This window comes from Tauraco erythrolophus, chromosome 9 (genome assembly GCF_009769465.1).
Source record: "Tauraco erythrolophus isolate bTauEry1 chromosome 9, bTauEry1.pri, whole genome shotgun sequence".
Classification (NCBI taxonomy): domain Eukaryota; kingdom Metazoa; phylum Chordata; class Aves; order Musophagiformes; family Musophagidae; genus Tauraco; species Tauraco erythrolophus.
In genome coordinates, this window is record NC_141473.1 from 3761366 (window position 1) to 3786977 (window position 25612).

The following is a 25612-nucleotide window of genomic DNA, read 5'->3' on the forward strand; positions in this document are numbered from 1 at the left end:
AGAGTTTGGGGGATTTTTAAAAATATATTTTCTTGAGGTTCATTTGGGTTATTAAACCACTTCAAGTGTGACAAACAGACCACAAAAGGCAGCTGGACCCCAAGATCGAACTTTTAAACTGAAGAGCTGGGAAATACTAATCCTGAAGCAAGCAGAAATGGATTTCCTCAGGTTAAGGGGGCCTGAATGATCAATCAGTACAAAAGACTCCTTCATTACTCATGTGGTTTTGCTGGGAATAATATATGTGAGAAAAATGGAGGTTTTAACCTTTTCTCCAGAGATCCACTGCTTTTCAGAATTACTTGACTGCAGCGATGGTGATGAAGAGGAAATACTAGTATGTGGAGAAGATTTAGAGCTTAATCCTTTTGATGGCTTGCCTTATTCTTCCCGTTATTATAAACTTATGAAAGAAAGAGAAGAACTTCCAGTATGGAAAGAGAAATCTACTTTTATGGAAACTTTGCTTCATAATCAAATTGTGATTGTATCAGGTGATGCTAAGACTGGCAAGAGCTCCCAGGTCAGTAAAACATACTTGCTTGGGGTTTTTTATTACTTTTAGAGCATTTAATATGGTACACTTTTTAGAGTTACTATTATGATTTTACTAATACTACATATTTTTAAAACAGAGGAAACCTTTTGCAATCAATTAACTATTCACTGGTGTTGCTGTTTGCTTCTATTGGGCTCATCGATATCCAGATTTATATTATATCAGTATCTGGCTTCAGTTACAGTGGGCTGTTTCTATGCTGAGTGCTGTATGGCATTGCAATATAATAACATCCAGGTCTGAAGACTTCAGAACTGCAGTGCAGAGCTGCACAGTGTACATGCACATAGTTGTACTGAGTTTAGCCGTTCTCAGTGTAGAGATGTGCAGCCATCTATTGTAATCTGAGGTATTAAAGCCAGAGGGGGAAAGCGAAATACAAAAGCTGACAAAAGATTAATGCAGTCAAATACAGATTTACAAAATGTATATATAAACATACATTTAAGTAACTTCTTCCAATATTCACAAACACTTCACCCTTACTTTATGTTTGTCCATTACAAGCCATTTTTACTTAGTTGATGACGTCTTTTGGGCTTCAGGGTAAGTCAAGTGCCGAAGAATAACACTTTTCAGACAGTGATTGTCAGAGCCAGTGGCATAAACAACTAACAAACATCTCAAACTACGACTTCTTACATACTAAATATTAATTTTAAAAACATCAAGTCCTTTCAGAACACTGAATGAAGAACACATGCATTAACTACTCTAGTTTAAAATTCAGAACCAAATACACACAAAAAAACCTAACTACATACAAAATATTCTTGCATCAGTATGTACACTGTTAATTTTTTTCTGTTTGTATACCAAGATGTCACACCTCAACTTGAAAACCTATCAACTATATACTTGCAAATTTATGTATCAGAATGTTTCAGCTAAAATCCTTCTCTACTGAAATTACAGGTGTATTTCCGCTGTCTTCAGAGAGGCCAACCCTAAGTGTAAAATACTTTAGGACTTATTTCAAGTTGCTTTAATGATTTGTCAATAAATAATTCCATCTACATTTGGCTAGCAACTATTTTATTCATTTGGAGAATTTTAATGCCTCCTCCCTCATATTGGCTAAGCTTGTCATTTTATCCTCTTTTTCTCCATCTTCACACTGAATGCCCAGTGGAAATGGTAAACTCTGCAAGCCTATGTTTGATTCAATGCATATTCTTGGAAAGTGTGCTTTGGTTCTGATTAGTGCTATGTCAGGAAAGAAATACAGTGGATATGCAGGCGGGTCATAAGAGAAGATGAAAAAAGTTCGCCGGGAATGAAGGATTGAAATTAGTAGGGCTGCTTCTCAGGGAGAAATGATGCCCTTCTCTCACTTCAGCCAAGAGCAAATGCTTTTTCCAAGAGTACACTATTACTTTACAGAACTCATGCATCAGTGAAGCCAAGATCTCAGTTGACTCTAAACACATAAATATCTGCTAGGACTATCAAATTCTGTTGTAATAATATATAACGACCTAAGTCTGTTACCAGAGTAAGCAGGGAAGAATTTTCGAGCAAGTCTCAGAAGCCAAAACATGATTGTTTACAACTGGGATGAGGACAAAACTTTCCTGCAAGTAAAGCTGAAGGGTAATTACTGCTGCAGGGCATCTCATACCTGTCAGAGATTTTGATGCTGGACACTGCTAGAAATCACATATTGAACTAGACATCATACTTCTAATCGAAAATTCCTACATTCCTATAAAAAGGATACACACCCACCTGATGCCTGGAGTATTTTTTGGAGAGAGAAGTTTTTACCCCTTGTTATTGACTGTAATTTATGCAAAGCAAACTACTCGCTAAGAAATGTTAGCTTTTTAAATTGTCCTTAAACAAGTTTGGTACAAGGTAACACATCACTGGCTGGTTTTTAAATATTTTTAGAAACCTAAATAACTATACAGAAATAAACAACATGTGGCTGATGCACCTAGTTTATTTATGTTGATTAAGTAAACAATTTGAAACCTGATACTTTCACTAAAATAATATTTATAATGTAATTTTACTTTCTCATTACAATAATGAATTAATATTTTCTAGTGATGATTTTCTACTGTAAGTGTATAAATTAGAAAGCTATTGCACAAGTTTCTGGAGCAGTTCAGTTTCACTTAGCTTTGTTTACAGAGTAATTAATCTGAAATTACAGAGATTTACTCTGGCATTTCTTTGTTTGAAATCCTCTTCTTTCTAGGACATGTTTCTCATGTCAAGCACCTGAGTATGATACAGCATGGGCAGGTTTACTGCTGAGCCAGCTGAGGAGTCCATGCCAACAACTGCACTAACATTGTTGGATCAATCAGCAGATGCTTAAGAATGATACTGCCAGTGTTACCTGCTCCCCAGAGGCCAATTCTGTCCCTTCTGCAATGCATTTGAACTAATCTGAGTCCTGTTGAGAAATTCCCAGGTGAACCTTCTAGCCCATGTCACTCCAAGTCTTGACTATTAAAGAGATTCGGGGTCTTGACATGTACCAAGGCAGATAATTTCTGTGTCAGGTGCAGCTCATCCATCAGCAGCCAAGCAGACAGCAAGCGGCAGGTGCTCAAGCCGATTTAGTTTTTCCACTTTGTCTGCTTCTTTTGCATTCCAGCCTCTGCTAAACGTGTTAAACACCAAATACATCTGTTTCCTTATTTAATTACAGATTCCTCAGTGGTGTGCCGAGTATTGCCTTTCCGTGCACTACCAACACGGCGTAGTGGTCTGCACCCAGGTACACAAGCAGGCAGCCGTGTGGCTGGCACTGCGTGTCGCTGATGAAATGGATGTCAACGTCGGCCATGAAGTGGGGTATTTTGTCCCATTTGAAAGCTGCTGTACAGCAGAAACCATCCTGAGGTTTGTGTGTTTGGTTTTTAATGCCTTCAAACTAATATGTAGCTTACAGCTCTTTGCAAGCACAAAAGTTTACAGCTGACAGCACTCCAGCCCTTAGGCTCTTCATTCATCCTTCCCTCCTCTGTTAGCACAGATAACCTAACAACCATGGGGGAACATCGCTTTGCTTGCAAAAGATTTTTCCATACAGTATGAAAACAAACCAAAAAAAACCCCACACTGCATTATAAAGTTGTGTATAACATTATAAAATGCAGACACTCGAGATTTTGTGATTAATCAATAAGCTGTAAAAGGCTTGAAGGAGGAGGCCTGTGCTAAATTGCAGTAGAGATTTAAGTTGGCAAGGTTATTGCCTGTGCGAAACTTCATTAAGCACCTCAGTAACATCCACATCATTCTACTTTTTCTTTCCCTGTTTTCCAGTACAGGACTGTTCGTTACCATAGGAGAACATGGGAAAATCTGTCACAAAGTAAAGCTGGAATTTAGAAGCAATGAAAAATCATGGCTAGAAAAGGGTATATTCAGTAACAAGAGAAAAAAGCATTTAGGAGGATTTTTAAGAGATAAGAAATGGACTTTATGTGTTAAATACAGGCAGGCGACAGCAGCAACACAGGGATTCAGATTTTGAGCCTCTCTGACAGTTAGCAGTTATTTTCTCTGATTCCCTAATATGGCAGGCACAAACTATAAAATCTAGGTCATAAGCTTTTTTCCAGCCACTGATTTCCTTCCAGTGAAGAAGAGGATACTCACCACTTCCGAAAAATCAAGTTCAAGCACTATTCCTTTTGAAAGTCCTTTCTCTTTCACGCAGAGCTTCGTACACCTCATCCTGCAGCTGCTCCTGATGTGAAAGGGAGACGAAGCCTATCCTCTCGCACATCGACACCTGGTTCAAGGATTCAAAGTCCTGCTGAGCAACACAGCAACCAATAACATTCTTTTATAAACTTTCAGTAGCAGGAATAATGGGGATAAAAGTGAGGAAGGCCTTACGGTATGAATTAATCTCTGATCTTGGTTCTGGCACTGCCTCAAATGCATGTGTACACCTTCTTTTCCTCATCTAGAAGTATTAGTTCCCAGCTCAAGAACTGGTTATGGCATGCAATATGCTTAGATAGATTGCAAGATTAAAGGCAATATGTTATGATTTTAGGGCAGAAGTATTTCTTCTTTTGCCTAGAGCATCCTTTCAACCATAGCCCCACTTAGTGTCATCAAATTACACTGAGTTTCTAGCTACTTAAAGGAGGATTTAAGCATGTAGTTGAGACTGACACTGCCTACAAAATAGACTCTCTGCTCTTATCAAATCTCTGTTAGAACAGAAAGAACCAAGCTGTCCCTGAATTAATTTCTTGCAATCAAATCTGAATATTCCAAGAAACTTTGTGGCGTTTCCTGTTTGCATGTTGCAGATACTGTACAGATGATATGCTACAAAGGGAAATGATGTCTGCTCCTCTTCTGAACTACTACGGCGTGATCGTCTTGGATGATGTGCATGAAAGAACTGTTGCTACAGATGCTTTACTTGGCCTTCTTAAAGATGTCTTGGTATCAAGACCAGAACTGAGGCTGGTGATACTCACTGCGCCTCATATGTCCAGTAAACTGCAGAATTATTACGGCAGTGTCCCCTCCATAAGGGTGGCAAACAAACACCGTGCAGAGGTTGTATACTCTTGCAGCATTCAGAAAGACCACTTTCTGTCTGCATTAAGATTGCTCTTTGAGATACACCATGCAAAAGAGAAGGGTGACATCGTGATCTTTCTGGCATGTGAACAAGTAAGTTATCAACCAATTCCAATGTTTCTGATTTTAACGAAGAAATAATTTACATCTGTGTTTTTATATGATCTATAAATATCTTGGTGCCAGTATCCAAGACACCAGACACTGCCAATAGTTTTTATCATTTCAGGTTTTTGCCACAAAGAAGTTACAGAATACGTAACACACTCTTATCAAAACAAACTGCCCATCAAATAAACATTTTGAGACTTTAAATTCTTATAAATCATTGTTATTTATTTTCTGATACTGATCTTCAGCCTTCCACTTTGTATCATTAAATCTGCTTTAGAACAACCAATCCACCTTAGTGGCTCCAGGAGATAACGACTTTTCACAGGCAAAGATAAATTACCATAAACTATCCAGGTAGTATTGCTTTTCGCTGTAAAAACGGATGGACATGTGACACATTTAATAATGCTAATAATCAGTTGCAAATGTTATAGGCACAAATTTTACAAATGATAAATTAATGAATTCTCTGCTTCAGTTCCCATATTCACAGTAAATAATGTTAGAGAGCAAACACATCATCTTTCCATTTCGAAGGACTAGGAAGAAAGTTTTATTTCTGCTAAAAATTATTTTCCCTTGAAATACTAAAATAATAATTCCTTTCTCTCTCTCACAATGAACAAAACACTCGTTATGAACTGTTACTGCACAGTTCACAGCCTGTGCATTCTTACCTGTGATTTAAAGTTTCATATGGCTGATGGCTCCCTGTTCCCTAGCACTCAACTGTCTTTTAAACTGAACAAAAATATCAATAAACTAAGAACATTAAGATTTATGTGTTGTCTTGGTGCCAGCTTTTCTATTAAATGGCAGTGTCATAACTTCAGAAGAATTTTTATAGAATACTTTCAGCCTATAACTACTATGAATGTAGTGGCATTCTCAAATAGAAACTCAATCTGTTTTTTTCAATTTTGAAAAATGTTTGCCAATAAAAATGTTTTTTAAAAAAAATCCCTTTCAAACTGAACAAGTCTACGAATTACTTTTATGTATCTTTAAAAAAATCGTTGACGACGTAAATTATTTTAAATTTAAAAAAAAAAGACTAAAACGATAACAAAAAAAACTGGTACAATTTATATTCCCCCTCTGAATTTGTGGGCTGCTCTAAAGGTGATGTTCCATTAACGCAGCTTAGGGACATTTTATTGACTTTATTAAGTCTTCATAGAGTTTATTCATTATTAAGGTAAAAAAAAGGCTAATAAAAACCTTTATAATACTTGCTTCTTCTTAAACATAAAAATTCAAGTAAAAGAGGGAGGTTTCTCCGTATTTCGATCCTTTTATGTGTTGTAACTGGACTAAGAACATTACAGTAGTTTCTAAAGTGTCTTTAACAGGAGCTTTGCCATTTTAGCGCTTCCAGTATTGGGGACAGTAGGGATCGGAAAAGCTTGGAGCTGCCATTTGCTGCGATCTGTTCTGACTCCAGTAGCACCCGTGCACATGGCACCTTCACCAGCAGGGCAGGTCACCCCGTTGCCAGCCCCGGCGTGCACCGTGCACACGTAGAGAGCTGTTTCTCAGGGGACGCCGCCACTCAGGGATCCCCACGTACATAACTTCTGGTTCCAGCAGAAAAGAAAACATTTTGGACACACCAGAGGGGGACCTGAGTATCTGCTACAGCATCACCAGCCCTACACACATGACAACTTTGCACCAAACTCTTTGGCATTATATCGCTGACGTGGACGCATCCTACATGTCCTATATACGTCAAGTTTAGTGACCACTTCATAATTTCTCAGCCTTGCTGTTCCTATACTGCATTTTTGCACATCTGTCTTACTCCAGAGATTGGTTTAGATATGACTAAAGCCAGAGAAGACTATTTTGAAAATTGCAGGAGAGAAGAAGACTTTTCAAAAAACAGTCCAGCTTTTCCCTAGTCTATAGTTAGAGGACACAGTCAGTAAATTCTCATACAGTTCTGTTCCTTTTTCTTTGCCTTGAATTATTAATCACTTAAAATTAAACATTAGTATAGTTTGATATGTAGTTAAAATTCATTTTAGAATAAACAAGTTTCTTTAAAATTAAATATTGATACTTGCTTTTCATACTCACGAGATAAAACAAAAAAACAAACAAACAATTTTCTCCTGATTACAGGAAATTGAAAAAGCTTATCAAATGATCAGACAGGAACGGTCTAATTTAAATCCTGACCTTGGAGAACTCATCCCAGTTCCTTTATATCCCACAAAACAAGACCTAATTCCCAAAGCAAATCAAGACAAAGAGAAATGCTGCAAAAAATACAGAAGAAAAGTGCTACTCACCACAAGTTTTGGAGAATCTTTGATTTGGATTAAAAATGTAACCTTTGTCATTGATGTCGGTGTCCAAAGAAGAAAGGTTAGTAAAGTTAACCAGAATCAGTATGCCACAAATGAACAATGCATAGGTTTTTTTTCAGGGTGGGGGAAAGGGAAATGGACAGCTAATAGATTGATGCAAATGGTTTCTAAAGCATCAAATATTTTCCTGTTCTAAGTCAGATTCTGCAATGTTTTCACCATTCAATTAACAAAATTTAATAAGTTTCATGGACATCTCGTGAAAATCTTGTAAGAAAACACAATTACTTCATAAATTCAGTCAGAAAAAAAAATTTTCAGGTTTCTAAAGCCAGATTAACACTCCCAGCTGAAATTGCCACTCATTTGGGCACCAAACCAATGACATTTCATTCGCAAACTCTATCTCACCTTAGTTTTAGCCTATCAGTCATAATTATCTCTTCAGTATCTTACAGATAGAGCAAAATACAATCAGTTCTTGGCTACCTATGAGCAGATTAGCTCGTTTAGCAGGTTAACCTCATCCCTTGTTTACCAATTTAGTAATCAGTGTGGTGCCACAGATCATATAACACCAAAGGATGCTCACACAGGGAACCACTCTATTTTAAATCTCCTTCTGGATATGTGCTTCCATTCAAGTACCTCAAAATGCTGCAATTTATCAAATTACTCTTTGAACTTTTACAGTTCATGCTAAGTATGCCTTCAGTTCTTGTTTTCCGTCCCATCCTGGGAAGGACTAGTGCAAAAACTGATGTCCTAAAGAATGAGTGACTATGCAAGAATAAGTCATTACATGAATTTGAAAGCTGCACTACTATAGGCTTTGTAACTGTCCTACACATTTTGCTAGTCAAAATAAATATTCCAGAAGTAGGCCAAAGAAACAATATAATACGTTTCTTCATATAATCCAGAATGGAATCACCAAAATTGAAGTTAAGTGTTTCTAAAATTTTGGATGGGGGATCATTAATCCTGATTAGCCTTCAAAGTAGTTCAGGCAAAAGCTTGGGAACTACCACTACCTTTCATTTTCTTTGCAAAAAACTGTGTCTAACACTGTTATTTTTAAAGGTTCTCATTTGGGGGTTATAAACTAGCTCAGCCTCAAGTCAAGGAAAAAAAAAAATGGTCACACTTTCATATGAAATGAACAAAAGCCTAAAAGGAGTTTTCAATTAGACCATGCATAAATCAACTTATTTTCAAAACTACAGTTGTCCTGGGTGACAGAAATTAATCTCTCTTCCACAGTAATCTGAAGCCCAAAGTAAAATTCAGTGTTTCCAGATTTCTGTAAATCAGAAATTTGAAGCAATGAGAACAAATCAGTTTCAACACAGTCCTGATAGCCATCAAATCATCTCTATTGGTTATGCAATTTTTACCCTTTAATTTAATTATTTTGTCCTAACAGCTGAAGTATAGTCCTCTAATAGTCATTCCTCAGCAGTCCAAATTCACGCTCAATCTATACGGCTGAAAATCAGTTGAATATAGAGAGAACAGGCAAAGTTTTGTGCAGAACAAAATCCCACGTAAGTCTTGCAGTTGGTATATATCATAAATTTAACTGGAGGAAAGAAAAGAAACTTGTCCCCTGCACTGAAGCATGTTTTACCAACATTTAAAGTTGATTCAGATGACATGACTAGAAAGTTGCCTTATCCAGATATATGTCTTGCCATATACTACACAAGCTTAGGGACATCATCTGGTGGTCAGAACAGTGATTGAATCAGCTCCTCAGCTGAATCAAAATAAAGTAAAATTAAGAAGATAAAAATGGGGCATTGTACATCTTTGATACATCCTATACCGAACTGACAGATTTCAGTATTAAGACAAAAATCTGGAGTTACGGAACAAAACATTAGCAGACAATGTTGGGATTCTGTCATTGGAAGAAATAAATAATCTTTTTTGAAGCTTTTTTTGATGATACCATAGATATATATTTTGTGCTTTAATGAGGTACATTTCTTCAGAAAAAGACATTTATCTTAGAGGATACTTACAGAGTTATTGCAAAACCAAGTGTCTGTCAATTTATCAAAGTGCTGACTGCTCTCGTTTCCAAGCTGGTGAAATACGTAGAATAAAAAGAAATGAAACTGTTACTACACCTTCTGTAAAATGACCTAGACAAAAATTCAGTACAGATCATTAATATTTTTGTAGTCTTCACTTACTTTTCTGATGCTTAATATCTCTTTCATTTAAAGGTGTACAATCCTAGAATCAGAGCAGACTCTCTTATAACGCAGCCTATCAGCACAAGTCAAGCAGAGATGCATAAACAAATTCTGGGCATGTCTTCATCAGGTAGAATTATTAGCTCAAAATTTAAACCCATTAGCTCAAATTACTAATAGAATCAATGTGGCAATGCAAAAAAAAAAAAAAAAAAAAAAGGTAATTTTCCTGAAATCTCTTCCAGGAAAACTCTTCTGCTTGTATCCTGAAGAATTTATATACAAAGAAATGAAACCACATCTACCAGCCAAAATAAAGGAATCCAACCTAACCAGCATGGTTCTCTTCCTAAAAAGGATGGATATAGCAGGCTTAGGACACTGTGACTTCATAAGCAGGCCAGGTAATGACGATGCATCAATTTTCCATAATTTTATTATTAGTTTTGCAGTTATTTAAAGATTAATTTTGCCCTGTTATTCACAGTACTATTTTTTATTGAAGTACTTGTAATAATATTGCCACTGGTTTTACCACTTACCTGCTAGACCAGCTCACAGAGCAATAGTTGCTCTTAGAAAACTGGTGCCGGGTATGAACTGTTTGCTCTGAAAAAGACCATAAAATAGCTGAATGGAATTGGAATGAAAAAAAAAAAAATCAATATCCCAAATACCTTCTCATCTAGGTTTCATATTATTTTCTTGGCACTCACAAAGAAAATTTGCGTCTCATTGTGCAAGGCATTGTACAGATATCTCACAAAATATATTCCTTTAATCACAAGTTTACAATGCAGATAAACTACTGTTGTTACCTAGGAGATACATTTGGAGGAAATCAGCTTGCTCCTTATCCTCCAGCATCTCCTACCTCAAATTTACAATAAGCTCTTACTTAAGGACAATGTTATTTATAAAATAAACCCCAACAAACTTTCACTACTAGACAGGGAACACTCTGAATTTTGAGGTGAGAGTGTGAAGAAAGCGGTTGCTGCTTTTTTTTTTTTTTATTTTTCTGACTTCATGTTTTAGAGCTTTTGCTATAGAAGGGTATTCTCTTCTGTTCTGACCTACCACAAGACCCAAGTACCACTGCAAATTCTGCTGTTGATTTGAAGCCAGTTAAAGAGAGGGAAAGAGCACTGATTTAACTGGTTTGGGGATCACGTGACTTATTACTAGATTCACTTACGATCATTTTCCAGTGCAAACAAGAATTCTTATGTTATCGTCCCTTTCCTCATGCACACGCACAAAATGAGAATGATCACTTGTCTTCTGTGTTGTACACCATGATTAATTAGTAATAAAGAGTCTAATTCCCACTGTTGGATGTTGTGATAAATTGTAAGTGGAATTTTTAAGTAGAATTTATTCTACTTTTTCCTTTTCTGGCTGTTTAGCAGAAACATGCCTAAAAGAAATGTGAAAAAACTTTGCGAGTCTGAGTGGTAACTAATTCAAGACTGATAAGTACTGGAGTATTTTAGCCTTGTGAGTGTCACCTCCTCTGTTGAATCCAGGAAATCTTCATGGAAAATGGTTATGGAATACAGTTGGCTTCCACTCAAATTTAGAAAATATTTTACTAAAAAAAAAATTATTCTAAAATGTATTAGTGCTTTTACTGGCTATGAAGAAAGTTGTTCTTGAACTGTAGAATGAACTATTAAAGTTACATTAGGAAAAGCATTCAGTATTTTTGGATTTAAAGGCACAAAGGAGGCAGTTGGTATTCATTGAGAATGAAATGCTAGAGGCATTTAAGGATTTCACAGATGTAGGAATTCTAGGTTTTGTCTGGATTTTTGAGATAATGCAGCTGAAGAAAACATCTTGTTGATGTGTGCAAAATTGTAAAGGCATTTGATGAACGCATCGGCTTTACTTGGGTGGGTATCAAATATGAAAAAGTGTTTGCTAACTAGATCAAAAGTGTGAGGTCAAGGTACTGAAAAGTAAGAGGAATTACTGAAACAGCATGAGGAATGCTACAAAAACTGTTTGAACAAAGAAAAAATCCTACAAACGCTGTAAAGGGTCCATTGAGAGGAGATGAGAAAGTCTGCGCAATTTCCTGGTCTCTTTCTCATCTTAAGGTCACACATAATTAAACATCTGACCCATTGGTTTAATTGTCTAGTACGACTCCTCTTTCATCCTAGGACAGATCACACATTGGCCTTCTTTGCCTTGAGGCTTTCTTTTTCCTCCCTACTAAGCAGGCAATGAGCCTCTTTCCTACTAACACTTCAGCTATATTCCTACCACAGTTCTCCAGAGATGAGACTAAAGCTCACATGATCAGAATACAGAGAGTGAGAAATACCTGGTGTGAAACACGTTTGTCTGAAAGAAACAGGAACACTGAAGTAAGCAAATCTGGGAGGGGAGTTAGTTATTGCATTAAACCAACCGACAGAACTCAAAACAGCCTTCAAGCACATAAAACCTTCTTTTTGGCTGAGACTTTTGGGCAATGATCTCAGCCTGTGACAGCCCAAGCTTTCTCATGCTGGCTGAGATGGCCCCAACCTGCTGTACACACCCAACGCCACGCAGCTCTCCAGTGGCTAAAGAACACGACATCTTCCAGCAGAAGCAGGGACTGACTCCAGAGTCATACGGTGGAGTCCTTGATGCCCAGCTCTGAATACCTCTGGCACTCAGTTAAAGGGTGGCCCTGAAGCTTTTTGACTATTAGTCATAAGATCAAATAGATGTTACACTTTCCTGGATTACGTCCTGCAGGGCAGTGCTGCAGAGGAGGCAAGGAGGAGAGCTATCAGAGATGGAAAGCATCTTTCCTTAAGCGAGAGATTTCAGCTTTCCAAAAAGGCTTCATTATCGTTGCTGCAGTCAGTCTAGTTACATAATCCTTCTGTAACCTGAAGTGATGAAGAAGGCTGAGGAAGAGGAGGAGGGGTGCCTGAGACGGTATACAAACCTAAGTGAAAAAGATGAGCAACAAATGTCACAAAACAAGCAGTGTGGCTTTTCCAACCCTAAGGAAACTCCTGGGCGTAACTGCTCCTATGCTCATCTACTAACAATGCACACAAAGCGAATTTGCCCACCCTCCACCAAACCTGGCACAAGATCAGCTGGATCCCAAAACACCCCACAACCAAGCAGACAGAAAGACAGGGCAGAAGTTCCATATCTCTCATTTGACTGGGCCAAACCAAGCACTGCTCAGAGCATAGAAATACTATAAACACAAATAGCCTTCTGAGTTCTCCCTAGCACGGTTTGCCCTGGGCTTGACTATTCTGTGTCCCTTCATCACCCTGGACTCGATTTCCCTTTGATTAACAGCAAATAACACATTGCAGCATCTCCCACGTGCCACACACGCCACAGGCTTTCCTATGCCCTGTTTCTGTTCAAGCTAACATTCTTAAATTTTCTTTGCAATTAAAACAGATGGAGGCTTTTGGGTTTTTTTAATCCAAGGTGAATTTCTCCTAAAAAAAAAAAAAAGATCTTTTCACTGAGATAACAGAGAAATGCATGGACATGAACTGGTGAACAAACAAATCAAAAGTACACGGAAATTCATAGCAAGAATTCAAAGACAACTACTTCACAATCCATTCCCTGTACATGAAATAGAGAACATATAGTAGGGAAGTAAAAAACCAAAAATTACACCAGTAAAACATTTTATTTCTGCTCAACAACAATGCACGTGAGGTTTTTTTCTGCTGCTCTTCGAGGGAAAATAAAAGCCTGGATTGACTCTGACTCATTACTGCACCATGAAAGCAACAAACATGTCAGGCTTACAGCTGCTGCGTTTAACTCACGCTATAATCGAGATGAGCAAATGCAGCAGACTTGTTACCCTTCTTAGAATTCATGAGCCATATGAAAATGTATTTGGCACTGCAGTTCTGAAGTGCATTATTTGAATTCCTGTGCCACTATAATAGGGATGTGTTTACATTTTTATCAGTTAAATCAGATAGATCTTCAATGTGTTATATAACGAGACAAAAGAACTCCTTTCCCATAGATTGCAGCAACATTGTGTATTTCTGTAAACCACTGAAAAATACTTACTTAAACTATGCAAACCAGTATAAAGATGAAGCCATGTAAAATTTCCATAAGAAACCAAGGTGCAAGCTGTTTGCAGATTCTGCATTCATGCAGAATTACCATAAACAATTTTCAGATTAAAGTATTTGTTAATGGTCATGGATATCGCGACATGTGAGCTATGCTCTTATAACCCCACTGAGAGTATATTTCTACAATATCCATAATAACAAAAGTTGCACAAATGCATGTAATTTCAAACTGTTTCAGAAACAAAATTTGTTTGAGTATTTTTTCATCAGAAGCAGGCTGTTAAAGACAGAAACTCAATGCACCACGTAAGCTGTGCTCAACAGAGATGACTTCATGGCAGATTTATTATCTTAAGATCCCCTGTTGATTCTTTGATGTTTTAATTTCTGAATTTCATCGACTAAATAGTAGTATGTATCTCCTTATGAAAAGCTTTCTGAGAGCATAGACATGGCCACATACTTCATAGTCCATACTGCACAAATCAGTGGAAAAGCATAAAAGGAATTGGAGGAGGTGAGGACCAGACAGCAAACACACACAGGAACCAAAGTATGGACTGGAAAACCTGATCCTTAGCAGCAGTCCCATATCCATGGGACAAGAGGCATCAGGAATGAGAGTCAGGGCATCATGTATAGCCCAATAATTGAGCACATACCACACTGAAGTAGCCAATTGCTTCCAAATAGGGAGCTGGTATCACAATGGGCATCCCAAAAATGAGAAAGGGTAGCCCAGTACTGTTAAAGCTGGACTACTCTCACGTCATTTACTAGAGAGTAACAAAAGAAACCAAAGTGATCAAAAATAATTTTTTATGCTATTACATAATATTCTTTAAATTTAATTCTTTGTGGATACATACGTTGCATAGTCGTGTATGTGCTCTGAGAATGACACAAAGCAGATCGAAAATCAGCTTCACTAAATGGTGCAATCCCTGGTGTGCGGATCTTACTTGGCATATTGATGTTAGGAAAATGCACGTCAGCCTCTGTCCTGGCTGTCCCTGCTGGCAGAAAAGCACAGTAGGGACCATTACCAGCCAGCTTGGAGGACTGAAGTAGTGTAAGGGGGAATGGAAAGACCGCAAAATATGAGTTTGGAAAAGTAATTTTTAATGATCAACTATAATTTCAAAATAATAGTTATAGAATTGGTGGCTTCAGAGCATGACAGACTCACAAAAAATCCTACCTCAGAAGTTAGAGGAGAAAAAAGAGAATCAAGATGAAACCTGCACACAGAAGTTTGTCCTTGGAGAAGAAGAATCTTTGCATAATTTGAAGAAAACTTGGCACTAGGTTTCACTGAATCTTCAGTTTGCTATCCAAGAAGCAATGTTAAAAACCAGTAACAGAAAATGGCATTCCCCAGAACCATTGTCCCTGCAGTAATTACTTTGGCAGTTCTTCATGCTGTTAAGCCTAACAGAAGGTGGAAAAACTTGTGTTTTGCCAGGCAGTGAATCAGCTCTTTAAAGACAACATCCCTTCACCTGACATCCATGTCAGCTCTAACTTTATAACAGTTATTTGCAAGGACAGAAAAGATCTATCAGGAAAAAGGTATTTTACATACTCAACATTTTCAGAGAGTAGGAGACTGGAACCCAAGACCTGTACATCCTCCAGATATGCACAATATAGCGGATAAATGTACTATTAAAAATAATGAAATTTATGTTTCATTCCTATGTCTATTCACTTAGCACAGACCTTGGGGCAAATCGCTAAATCGCTTGCTTCCTTATGCAACAAGAACAATGCTTTTGTATTTATTTTATCACATCTTAAGCACTTCAATTTCAGCCATGTAGCATGTGATACTGAAAAGATTAAAGAATAAAAAAGATGTAAAACCAACGATATCATTTTAAATCAGCTTGAAACTCTCAGATAAATGATTCCAGTGCTAACAACAACATTTAGTTACGTTTTTGCTTTACTAAGCCTAAGCATGATCAAGAGTAGGATCCGCATTATCATAAAACCAGTCAGATTTCCTGAAACGAGTCCAGAGCAACCCAGTCTGACGTAGCCAAAGAACACAGGGAAGGGAAAGAAAACATCAGATAAGGACACACCTTTTAAACTTCCAGGGATGTGACAGTTCCTTGTTGGAAGCACAGGACACATCTTGAGAGCTGCTTTTTAACTTCGCTCCCATGAAGGCAGTTGAGTCACAAAGCCTTGCGGTTTGCCTCGATGGCACCAGGAGCTGCACTGGCAAGCAGTCCTAAAAATAATAACGCTCGCTGGAAACCACTATAAGACAATGCAGGATTCTGTTCTTTAAAGAAGAGCTTTCCATACCTAAACATTCACACCAGTTTTGGTTTATTATAGCTTTTATGTAAATAGGCACCACAGTACAAAGAACTCTCAAACAAGCGTTTCCAGTTCTTAGAACAGCTTTCTAGTGACTGAGTTTGTGCCTCAAAATGCAGACTCACATCTGAAAGCCTTATTCTACTTATTTTCCTTCCCTATTCCTACACCTGCTTTAATCTACCTTTACTATCTTGTCCTTGCTAGCACAATAAAACTCCAGGAGTCTTTTTTTTTTTTTTTTTATTCCATAACATAGCAAAACAGGGAAGTAATCTGTGCTTATAAATCTCAAGGCAACTAACTCTAGAGCATAAAAATGCAAATTACTGATGCTATCAGGGGATTGAAATTGGCTGCCATATAACCATATATTTTGTAGGTTCTAGCACAAACTACTTTGTTGATTTCTGGAAATTAGCTTTTCATGATTTCCTAGTAATTACTATAGATCTGAATGGCCATTTTACTCTCTCTGTATTTTCAATCACTGATAACCTATTTCCTGTCACTGACTCTAATTCTTCATCAGCTGTTACTTTTCATTTCTTTAAACTTCCAAAGCATTTTCTTCTCAGATGCTTTAGCTCATCTTTTATCCCATTAAACCTCCTATGTCTGATAAGAATTGTTGTCTCTAGACAGAAATCCCTCATGTTCTACAGGCAGAGATATGAACTCTAATACTGAAATGAAACAGATTCACAGTTTTAACAGGAATTTACAGACTCCTGAGAGAATTTCTCTGAAAACTAATAGTAAATGCTTTAAAATTAAGTGATGTCACTACACTAACAGATTTAAATGCTGGAGAAGTTCTGTAAAAGCTCATGTAAGGGGAATTAATAAACTATTTTTTTTCCCTTCAGACATTAGTAACAGAAAAGTGTTAAAAGCAAGTGCTTGCTTGCTTCTCATTTTACTTTTTTCTTTACTTCATTGTAACTAGCTAATTACAGACTGACAGCAATAAACTAATGGTTCAATGCCAGCAGAGTAAAAAGCCAAACTCAAGCTTTTCTTGCAGGAAGGCAGGACACCTGAAGTGTGGCTTTACGGCTAAATGTGACCCACCAGCTCCTTACAGGCTTGTTTTGCTTTTAATTTTCGTGATGCAGAAATAGCCTGCCAAAGACAGGTTCCCTTTCATAATGAATTCAAACACGAAATTATTTCTAGCCATCTACTTACAAATACAAGAACAAACACACACCCTGTCTGTGTGGGTAGCTGTGGCTATGTTTTGGGGATTTTTTCCGCATTAATATGCAAACTAAGAGCAGCCCACAGAAGCCTGAAAAATTGCCAGTGCAGTCATTAGTGTCCCAGTGCTGGGTACGCTTGGCTGGGGATGAGGCCAAGTCATGCTGTAGTGGAATTTTTGCCACCAGCTTCAACAGGACTAGAATTTAACTTGTTATCCATAAACAGAGAGAAAATATCAAACAGTTCCTTAAACTGGAATAAGGAGAAAGTTGCTGCAGTGATAGAAGAACAGTTATGAATTTAAATGAGCTGGCACTCATAAAAGATATTGATCATTACAGAAAAACCTGGAATAGGAATCGAACTTTGGAAAGAGCTGTGAGAAAAGAGCCTTCACACTTTAAGAGTTCCCAAATTTCCACAAATGTCTTTAATGCTGTAGCAACTACTGTTTCGAAAGTGTAGGCTTGACAGCTTCTACTCAGCTTTCAGGTTCACTCTCTCTAACCCCAGAACTGTTACCACCATGGTTGCACAGAAAGCTCTTCTACACTTGTTTTGCCAAAGGGACCTACTTCCATCAAGAGCAGATTTCCTACAAACCTTCTCAAGTTCTCAGTTTAAGTACTGATTTGCTTAATCTTGTCCTTTCAGACATGTTTGCTTATCACTGCAGCTGTGAAGGTCTGAATTCATTACACCATTCTTTCAGCAGAAAAACATGTCGCTGAGAAAACACCTAATTTTTTCAAAATCTGAAAAAAAAGTCAGAATAACACCTCATTCTTCTGGCAGCATCTATCAAAAGAAAAAGCAGCCAATAATAGTAAAAGGGCTAGGTTATAAATAAGCTGATTGTCTTCCACTGCCTCAGATGCAGAAAAAGGAGAGAAAAATTGTGGAAAAAAAAATGGTAAAAGGAGAAATTCAACAAGATAGTTAATGAGAAAGGAGAGGTTTTGACAAACTCCTTTGTTATTTACTCCCAACCCGCTGAGAGGTTCAGAAGAGCTACTACAAATGCCATCTTCTGGCCTCCTGAGAAATAACTGATGAGACGTAATGGCAACTGATGAAAAAGGCGTATTTGTGTCCGTGCATATAAACCATTTTCTGTATCTCCAAATCTTGTGGATTGTTGATTTCACTAACCCTCATCCATGAAAGACGAAGATAGAGAAATGTATGGTCAGCAGGTCGAGGGAGGTGATTCTGCCCCTCTGCTCTGCTCTCCTGAGACCCCACCTGCAGTGCTGCATTCAGCTCTGGAGTCCCCAACACAAGAAGGACATGGAGCTGCTGGAGCAGGTCCAGAGGAGGCCATGGAGATGATCCGAGGGCTGGAGCATCTCTGCTATGGAGACAGGCTGAGAGAGTTGGGGTTTTTCAGCCTGGAGAAGAGAAGGCTCCGGGGAGACCTTCTGGCAGCACCTAAAGGGGCTACAAGAAAGCTGGAGAGGGGCTTTTGACAAGGGCATGTAGTGACAGGACAAGAGGCAATGGCTTTAAGCTGAAAGAGGGGAGGTTTAGATTAGATATAAGGAAGAAATTCTTCCCTCTGAGGGTGGTGAGGCACTGGAACAGGTTTCCCAGAGGAGTTGTGGATGCCCCATCCCTGGAAGCGTTCAAGGCCAGGTTGGATGGGGCTTTGAGCAACCTGATGCAGTTGCAGGTGTCCCTGCCCATTGCAGGGGAGTTGGGACTAGATGATCTTTGAGGTCCCTTCCAACCCAAACCATTCTATGATTTCATGATTCTTAGAGCTGTTGTGTATTTCTCAGGACCTCTCAAATGTGACCACTCCTTTATAAAAGGAACGAACATGCATACAAAAAAAAAAATACTTGAAGACTGCCAATACTGAAAGGAGTTTTTTACATAGCCTGAGTGCAATACACTGTTCAGCACCGTGTCTGGACTTTCGACAAAAATTGCTCTGACACAAAAAAGATCAACAAGTTTTTTGCAGCCCTATAATTGTTACCCCTTACTTTCTTCCTCCAGAATGTTCTCAGCCTTCCGTTCCATCTCACTTATTATTTTTTCTTCTTACTTATTGTCAAACGATAAAAGCTGACTTCTATCATTTTCACACAGGAAATATACAACTGAAATATTATAATGATAATTCAGACATTCATTTATATGTAGCCATTCTAAAGGAATTTAAATTATCTTTCCTTTTTATTAGCTCCTGAAAGTCTGATGCAGGCTTTGGAAGATCTTGATTATCTAGCAGCCCTGGATAATGATGGAAACCTTTCCGAATTTGGAATTATTATGTCAGAATTTCCCCTGGATCCGCAGCTGTCAAAGTCAATTCTGGCTTCGTGTGAATTTGAGTGTGTTGATGAAATGCTGACCATTGCAGCCATGGTAACAGGTACTCATAAATACCATCCTACTGCATGGCTCGTGCCACCCGCCAAATTCACGTGGACTCTTTCAAAAGTCTATTCACAAGGGCAACCCAAAGGCAAACTTTTGTTATTCACATCCTGCTTATCTCAAGTAAACGAATATCTTTGGCTGCTTAAGTCTTTACTTTAAGCATGCAATGAAACACAAGTAATGAATTCATAAGTAGCACTCCAATTCCATGCTTCAGATGCTCCATTAACTTTCAACCTTTTGTCAGAAAGCATACACAGAAAGAACATCCCTTCAAAACGAACTTTCTTACCTCATGTTCATGTACATTTGTTACAGACTGAAGCAACAAATTAAGGGAAGTTCTAATTACAAACAATATTGAGCTGTTGACCTACAAAGAATTATTTTTTGATCTTGCTTCTCCACTTTAAATATTCTGTAAAACTAACATAACCTTAAGTATCCATACCATTCTGTCCTGATGGATCACTCTGCTCCTACATTGCACTGAGACAAAACAGCTGGCCCCAAACACTGCACACGTGAAGTCTGGAGTAAGAAAATTTATATTAGAAGGTTGTTAACTATAGAACTTCTTTTATTTGATGTGACAGAGCTTTCAAACCAACACATAAACCCCAGATACTTAAAAACTATTTGTTCTGTGAAAGCTGCTACTGAAATCTTAATTACATAAAAGATGTATTTAAGGGATCTTCGAGGTCCCTTCCAACCCTAACCATTCTACGATTCTATGTACAAAATCAAAGATTTTAGGATAACTGAGAGGAGGGTGACTCCAGAAGAAGTTCAAATAGCAAATAATCACAGTGACTTCTCGGGATCCCACCAGATAGTGCAGGACAGGGCGAGACTTTGATTCTTTCAGATCTCAGTGTTACACACCGATGTTGGCTTCAGCAACATTTAGCTGTCTCACTTCTCTCCACAGCAGCCTCCTAACGATACAGCACTATGCTACTGGTTTTATGGCATAACCCTAGTACAGAACCAATGAACCAATGCTTGAGAGCTAGCTACTGCTCAATAGCCACAGCTTAACCTTGCCTGTAGAGAATGTTTTGGCGTGGCATTACTGTGCTGTGCCCAGAGGGAATATCTGAGGCCCAGAAACTGGTGAGGAGTCTTAGGAAGCAAGGACATGAACCCACAGGACACCAAGCTGCATTAGTTCTTCACCTTATAGGAAAATTTGGGTTTATGCTCAAGCTGGCTTGATTTTTAACAGTTGGCCTAAACTGGTGATAAATTTTTTAAGTACATACAACAAATGTAAACAAATGAGCATAGGCACACTTTAGTTTCTAAAAAGTTCACCCACCTTGAAAGACACAATTATGTAGTACAGTACCACAACAGAAGTAAAATGCACTGGAAGGCACAAATTTCAACATATAGAAGCAAATTAAGGCATTATGTCCATAGATTTAGTTTCTTTCTATATTAAAGAAATCCTATGCTTGGATGCTAGATAAATGAGACCATGCCGTTATGAAGCATTTTTGACATCAGTCTAGGAGAAAGCTGCTCATCTTCTTTAGTGCTTACAGTACAAATTAACTAAACAAGAGACTGAAAGAACATTCATATAAATAAAACCTTAGTGAATGCAATAGATTCAGTTCTTCAGCAGCAATCCAACACTGAAGATTAAAGGGAACTGATAAAGGAAAAAAACAAAAACATCACCAGAGTTACTATTTGTGCATGCACCTACTTGTCTTAATAACCACTGGCTTGATTTTTTTCCTAAGCTCCTAACTGCTTCTTACACGCACCTCCTGGAACAGAAGAGATTGCTCGTACGTGCTGGCGAAAATTCTCACACCCTGCAGGAGATCACTTCACTCTTATCAATGTCTTCAACGCCTTCAAGGAAGCCAGTGCAAACTCTACAAGGCAATGTAAGTGTACCCATGCCACTCAAAATGAAGGACATTGCAACCAATTTGGAAACAAAACAAAACAATAAAACTGAACATTGTTGGCATTCAGTTCATAAACTCTTCTTGAATGATTCTTCCTAAAACTGCAAATTTGCAGAGAAGGGAAACCTAAGAGAGCAGCCATTACACACAAATACTACTAGCTTTAGTTTATTAACTAACTGGAAGCAACCTCAGACAGTGTACCTCATCTAACAAGGATACATAAGCACTACTAAAATCGTCATTGAAGTGACATTGTACAACAACAAAAAGATGGTTCCTCCTGTAAAAGCACATAATCCAGGTTTAAGATGTGAAATGACACAAATACAGTTGAGGAGGGACTTGATTCCCCTAGAAGCCTAATGATTCTGATGTTTTTCTGAGAGCTGTCAACTAAAAGGAAAGTTTATGGGAAAAAAATTGAAAGGAGCAAAGTCCACATTTACAGGAAACCAAATAAAAGCCAGGGGACTGCACAGCAGACAGAAGCTCCTCACAGAATTTTCCTGTGCTCAAACACCTTGTTTGGGTTCATTTAGCTCGAGTCCAGTACTTACACACTGGAGTGACGGATCTGCATACAGAAAGTAAAAACTTCAGACAGGATAGTAGGATTGTTTCACATTCAGTCTTGCTGAACGCTGAGCAGAGGACCAAGAGAACCTGTCCTTCACATGCAGGACCATCACCAGCACTATAGATGTGATTTCAGTTCCACATTCATTCCTCGCCTGAATCCAGAAAGCTTGAAGAGTTGCTACTTATTGTATTTGAAGTGATTACTTTTTTACAGACCAAATAAGGGCTTTTGAGCATTTTTATTCAAAAATATATAGCTAAACTCATAAAAGTGAGTAAGGATATCAAGTATTACCCAGTCACTTTACAAGCACAATCAATGAGCCTAAGTTGTCCCTATGGTTCTTTTTATCAGAATTTTGGACAGTTCTGGCACAGCTATTCACTCCAAAATGTTTTTAATCTACTGCACTAGTCAAAGAACATTTCAGAGTAGTATCTGTGGATAGTACCTATCAGTAAGACTTTGATTTAAGCCAAAACACTGTTTTTTCCTTCACAGACTACAGCAATGAGAAATGGTGTCGTGATTATTTTCTAAGCTGTTCTGCGCTGAGGATGGCAGAAATTATCAGGGCTGAACTGGTAGAGATTATGAAGCGTATCGAACTTCCCATTTCAGAACCGGACTTCGGATCAAAAGAAAATATACTAAGCATTAAGAAATCTCTCTTATCCGGTTACTTCATGCACGTAAGGAAAAATATTGTGGTTTCATCTTACTGCATTGTTAACTTAGACAGAATGCTTCCAGAGAACTTAAGTTAGGTAGTGAAATGTTTTGATCATCAGAAAGGAAAAAAGCCATTTTTTCCACAGTGTATCAGACAAACACTTTTGCCAATTCCAATCTTCTCTCTGGAGTTCAGCTTTCACAGCACGAAGTCCACACACTTCACTGCAAGAGGAAAACTGTCAATATGCCTTTCACTCAACAAACACATTCTTTTTACCTCAAAAAACTCTTCAACTTGTTATGTTCTCTCAGACTTTATTTCCTTTCTGAAGATGTTTTTGTGAAAATACCCTGGAAACAGAGAATTTACTTGTTGAGTGTGTTTAGGCATACATAATACACAGCTTGCTTCATCTCAACCAAATGAAGTACTCTAACTGTAAACAAATATTAATTTATTCCTACTTGAAAACATGCTTTCCTTCATGTCACTATGCTCCACCTAAATACAAGGATGACCCCTCCAAACTACACCACTTCATGTGTCTGGCTGCACACTGCCTTTTAAAGTCTTACAATTCTTTAAGAACACATCTGTTTTCACATAGACCCTTCAAAGCCAAGCTCAGGTACTTACTGTACAAGCTTGCCCTCACCTACCGCAGAGTTTTCTTTCAAATATACAGATGAACACTTCCTTTTAACTCTAAGCCTGCTTACACAGCATCCAGTCTCTAGCTTTCCTGCAGAAATCTGGGAAGAGGTTTAGGCTCTCCAGTTGAAAGTATCTGAATACAAGTTTAATTCCTGGTTTTCATATAATAGGCAAACACTGATCTATGTATCTTGAACATTCAATCAAGTAATGGATAACTCTCTACTTGTTTTTTTTAGATTGCTCGTGATGTAGACGGCTCAGGTAACTACTTAATGTTAACACACAGACAAGTGGCCCAGCCTCATCCTACCTCATCGTATTGTAACACCAGAAAGTTTCCTGAGTGGGTTTTATTCCACGAGTTTAGCATCTCAGAAGACAATTCCATCAGAGTCGTTTCTGAGATATCACCTGATCTGTAAGTTAACAATGCTGAAACCGTGCCCCCACTCATGCCTCTACCACAAAAGTGTAACTTCAGCCACAGACAGGGTAAGGATGTGTGTGTACAGAGAGAGCAATGCTTGGAGAAGTCAACTGCAGTCATTTTCTCCTTCTCCTGTATCTCTGTCATAAAAGTAGCTATCTTCTGCTTCTGTTGAGAAATCATCCCAAGCATAACTGATTCACTTAAGGTATGAATGCGAGTTTACAAAAATAAGCAAACAAAAAAATCAGTAAAATAGGCATAAGATAAGAGGACAATTTTCATACCTAGTCAAGCAAGAGGAGCTGGTATCACGGGAAGGCTGAAGAAATTGTTGTTTTTCACACTTTTTGTATTCACTAGAGAATATATGTGGCATAAATTTTCTTTGTTGCCAGTATTGTTCTGTCACTGTGTGTAGTGTTGCTTGATGTCTTTGTTTTCACTCAGAACACCCACTGCATTAGAGCTCAGAACTATTAAAAAAGGGAAGAACTGTGACCTCACACCCTTACTACTCTTTTCATGAAAAAGAAAACATCATTTAAGTCAGCCTTTCGTATTTCCTAACGTGTGCTGGTATGTTCAGGTACTGAAGTCAGCCTCAATGCCTGCCACTGTAACTGTAATTCATCCACTGAAAAAAACCCTTACAAACAGCAAAAGTTTCTTACAAGGTAAAATATACAGAAAAAAAAGAAATCATGGAAGAGTTAACGCAGCAGTGTACTCACAGATTAATCTAGCAGGAAATTTCTTTGTTCCCTGAAAAGCTATTTTGCAGCAAATCATTTTCTCGACATGTTTCATTTACCCAGCCAGCTAAATCATCCCATACCAACTGTTTATGGATTCAAGAAAAGACTACAGTCTTCCCCCTGCAAAAATCTCTTCACATGGAGAATGTATGTTTTACTGTCCTATCTTTTCTATTTTCAATGTTTATAAGAAAGCCTTTTTCATACTTTTATTGAAGCAAAAATAGGCTCAAATCCAGAAAAAAACACTATTTAAAGCAATCTGCAGCATTGAGAACTGAACAATCACCTGAAGTGTAGACTGAGCACATGAAGTGCAAGTCTACTGAAAGTACACACTACTCCTACATCTTGCAGAGAATTTTGGTTTTGAGTTGAAATATCCACTTTGTAGTATGCATCAGCATGTTGCTGGTGTCTTTTGCACATGCCTGGAAATACCTATTCAATAATGTTTTTTCTTATTTCCTCCCCAGATTCGTGGCGCTGGTGCCCCAGTATTATTTTACCAATCTTCCTCCTAGTGAAAGTAAGGATATTCTGCAGGAAGTGATCAATCACTTGTCACCTATTTCAACCACGAAGCAAGAACAGAAAACTAACAATGACAACAAAGGAAATGAAAAATTTCCCCAAACTCCCACTGAACAAAGATGTATTATTCAGTGATTTTTAGACTGAACTATCATATATTAGATAAATACAAATAAAACAGTGTATGCAACATACATTCCCACCTTAATCCAAGTAATTATTTTGAACTTTTGACATATATGTATTTAATAGAACAAATATATAGAAAA

The 25612-nt window shown here is 37.9% G+C and overlaps 1 protein-coding gene across 1 annotated transcript; it reads left to right on the plus strand.

The window, feature by feature from the left end:
* The first annotated feature begins 256 nt into the window (after positions 1-256).
* Positions 257-25486, plus strand: DHX32 (DEAH-box helicase 32 (putative)). Its single transcript, XM_009984165.2, has 11 exons — positions 257-526; positions 3228-3421; positions 4852-5224; positions 7373-7618; positions 9795-9894; positions 10010-10168; positions 19578-19769; positions 21535-21684; positions 22793-22983; positions 23861-24042; positions 25286-25486. Exons 1-11 carry the CDS (start codon positions 257-259, stop codon positions 25476-25478), a joined length of 2250 nt encoding a protein of 749 aa, XP_009982467.2. The 3' UTR covers positions 25479-25486.
* The last annotated feature ends 126 nt before the right edge of the window (positions 25487-25612 follow it).